The sequence below is a fragment of the Mesitornis unicolor genome, unplaced genomic scaffold (assembly GCF_000695765.1).
Source record: "Mesitornis unicolor isolate BGI_N332 unplaced genomic scaffold, ASM69576v1 scaffold43442, whole genome shotgun sequence".
Lineage (NCBI taxonomy): Eukaryota > Metazoa > Chordata > Aves > Mesitornithiformes > Mesitornithidae > Mesitornis > Mesitornis unicolor.
The window spans coordinates 1-3,598 of NW_010172014.1; the positions used below are offsets into that span (position 1 = coordinate 1).

General features: G+C 47.3%; 1 protein-coding gene across 1 annotated transcript; it reads right to left on the bottom strand.

The window, feature by feature from the left end:
- Positions 1-596: 596 nt before the first annotated feature.
- LOC104537379 (tumor necrosis factor alpha-induced protein 2-like) lies at positions 597-3,111 on the bottom strand (the record flags this gene model as incomplete). The annotated part of the gene is given in 2 exon segments (XM_010180232.1): positions 597-1,231; positions 2,772-3,111. Coding segments are annotated over 2 exon segments (975 nt in total), but the record flags the coding sequence as incomplete, so codon positions are not given.
- Between the last annotated feature and the right edge of the window lie 487 nt (positions 3,112-3,598).

Here is a 3,598-nt window from a genome sequence, read left to right on the forward strand (position 1 = left end):
TAATAATAATAATAAATAATATTAATAATAGTAGTGATATAAAGTACACAGAGTTGTACTTAGCTAATGTTGTGGGGGTGTAGGCCTCAGGGGTAGGATGGTAGATAAATCCCTCTTGAGATGTCAGCCATGGAAAAGGGGAGGAGGAGGGAGAAGGAGAAGAAGGTCCATCCCCAGCAAACTCCCCAATTCATAGTGCATGTGATGTTTATGGCATGGAATAGCATTACATGGTTGGCCTGGGGTCAACTCCCCTGGCTTTCTGCTTCCCCCAGCCTCTGCCCCTGGTTATCTCAAGGCCACTGAGGACCTTGAGCATCACAAACCAGCATCAGCTGAAACCATAACAAAGTCTTATCGCTGTGTTCCCATTAAATAGAGTTGTAGTCCTTACAAAATTGCACTTTTCCTCACCAGAGAACTGACTCTCATTCTGTCCCAGTAAACCATGACACACAGCCTGGTGTGCCTCAACATGACACCGGCGGCACTAAAGCCTTGCCAGGTACCGGTGATGGCAGTGATTCATAAATCACAAAAATGTGTGGTGTGCAGCCAGAAAACCAGTATCGATCACCAGTGTGTAAAAGCCTCACTTACTTTGGATAGATGTTGTGTACCCACGAGAGGAGGAGGTAAATATCCTTGTCCTCCAGATGAGACTCGGCACTTTTCTTCGCCTGGGAGGCAAAATAATTGTGGTAGAGCTCTGCGTATGTGCCGAAGACATCAAACTCAGGAGGATAAAGCTGTTTAATGTTCCTTACAACTACCGTCAAATCTTCTTTCATCGTCTTCCCCATGTGCAGGAGGTTCTGGCCGACCGTAGAGAGGTTCTCAGTCCTAGGAGTACGGCTCGTGTCCCTCATTCGAGTCTCCACCGACTCCTCCACCGTAGCCATCCAAAGCTCTTTCCATTTCCGAGGTCTAAACTGCGTGGTTTGGTCCAGTGGTGTAACGGAGGTGTAATTCTGATCCTCTTTCTCCTGCTCCTTCAGCGCCTCCACGGCCTGCAGCAGCAGCTCGGGGTTGGTTTTGGCCAGGGGTACGGAGTCTTTCAAGATGCTGAAAACTTTGTGCTTCAGCACTTCGTGGAGCGACTCGACGTCCTGCGGGCTGGCGTTCAGGCCCTCCTCGCTGCCGCTGCTGGACACGCTCTTCTCCAGGACACTCAGGTGCTGGGCGGCCTCGCAAAGCTTCTGCTCTTCAAGGAGATCCATGATTTGCTTGACTGGCGGAAGAAGAACAGCCTTTCTTTACCCAATAGCAAAGATTTCCGTTTCTATTTTATATAAAGTCATGTAATACATATTTATTACTATTTCTATAATTTTATATATTATTTGATTTTGTAATTTCTAGAATCTCAGACTCCTTCAGAAAATCTTCCTGCTTATATAAAGATCAGATTATTTCCAGCCTGCCTCTAACTGGGGCAATGGAAATTCGAATACCTAGCACCAGTACATTGCATATTGTCAGATATTCACAACATTTTTCCAAAATTGAGATTTGTGGGGCGTTTAATTTCATTATTTATTATCTCCCTTCCCATTCCTGTGACCTCAAGTGAGAAGCGCGGCTTTAGAAAGAAAACACAGGCGGAAAGCTGAGCTAAATAAGACGTGCTAGAGGAAATACCACGTGGGCTGTCCAGAAATAGGTTGGCACAATCTGACCTGTGAAATTGTTTTGGAGGACACATTTAGCGGGCAGGATAAACACAACTGAGCTGACCTACTCGATACGGCGCAATCTGGGAAACTGATAAAGTGGAGACGTTATATTGTGTAAATAAATGTTGTCGGGCACGTAAGGTTTGTATGGAAAACCCTGGGTGGAGAAGGCTTGCCTCTCACTCCATGTTCTCCTGGCAGTGCCCTGTTGGCATCTGCTGATGACAGAAAATTCAGGGATATTATCTAAACTGAGGGCAGGAACAACGGGACAACTTGATTAGTAAATGGGCTGAAATTTAATAGCACAAAGCATACGATGCAAATTCAATAGAACAAAAGTCACTGAGCAACAAATGGGATTTTCTGCTGCAAGTTGAATCAGCTGGAGATGGAGCAGGAAGAGAGATGCCTGGAGAAATCATTGCTGTGAGAGGACGGTGAAAACGCCACATATGACCCTGGGATGTAGCAAATGAGGGGCCTGTTTGCAGTGGACTTGGTTCATTTAACTGGGCAAATTCAAGGCCGAGAGGGACAACAACCACTGAGGGAAAACACTGACACATGGAGAAAGAGAAGCCAACTCACCAGGTAAAGGCTCACCTGGAAAGGAGGTGATTTGTACTAAAACAGGGAGACTTTGTAAGAGTTCCCGAGTAAAGGAGACAGGACTAAAAAATGAACTTATTTTAAGGTACAGCTTGCTAAGTTTATAAAAATCACAGAGTCATTGAGGTTGGAAGAGACCTCTGAGATCATCCAGTCCAATGCCAACCCAACCCCACCATGACCATAAACCACGTCCCCAAGGGGACACTTATGAACCACATGAGGAGATGTGTCACCTGAGCCTTGGAAGGGCCAAGGGACAGTTTCTTCTCCAGTTTTGGGTTTCTCTAAGTGGGTATTTCTCTACCTCTCCAAGCTCCCTGCAGGGATGGTGCCCATGAGCTGTATATTCAGATATCAGCCCCGGGAAAGACCTCGCTGCACCCTTTGGTGCGCTTGTTCCCCAAGGGGACACCTTGTGCAGCCCCTCTAGAGACAACCACAGCCTATGGGGCGCTGCAGGGACGATGGGGGAGCACTCACCACTGGGTGGCTTGGTCTTCTTCATCTTCTTCAGGGCGCTCGCCAGGATCCCCTTTATTCCTTTCTTCCCCTTTTCGGGGCTGTCCCCGGCAGAGGCGCAGCTCCCGTTGCTGGTGATGGAGGACGCCCGTGAGGGTCTGCAGGCAGCCTCAGGCCTTTCACTCATCTTCTCCTGGAACCTGGACCAGATCTCACCTCCAGCAGGTTCAGGATAGGCAGGGACTTGTTCCGCTGCTGATGCTGAAGGGTCTTCAAGCTGCCCGTTTACTCCAATGCAACCCTCTGATCCATTGCGCATCCCAATAGGACCACTTTGGAAAAAAGGTAACATTTTCATCATTTTCCTTCTAGCCTGCAAATTTCAGAGAGAACTGGTCAGGTTATAACAGTCTGCAGAAAAAAATTACCATGGCGCAACGTGGCGACGTGTATTCCCATTAAATATATATATATTTATAAATCTGTAATGAGCTGTCCCTGTGTGGGCAGTGTGAGGATGGAAGCAGCCTTCTGGTCTAATAAATAACTTAGAGAAAATCAATAAGTGACTTTAGGGGTGATTCAGGTGCCTTGGTTTGAGACCTTGAGCTTATCTGGATGCAGGAGAGCAGGGCTTTGCCACAGGATGCTGTGGGGTTACAGGCGTGAGCACAGATGCTGCACACAAATGATAAGGGTGGGTGGGACAAGCGTCCTGTGCCTATTCAAAGCAGCCACAAAACTTTTATATGGCATTGGGATCAATTCCAACAGGATGGGACGAGAGGAAATGGCCTCAAGTTGTGCCAGGGCAGGGTTAGATTGGATATGGGGAAAATTTCTTCATG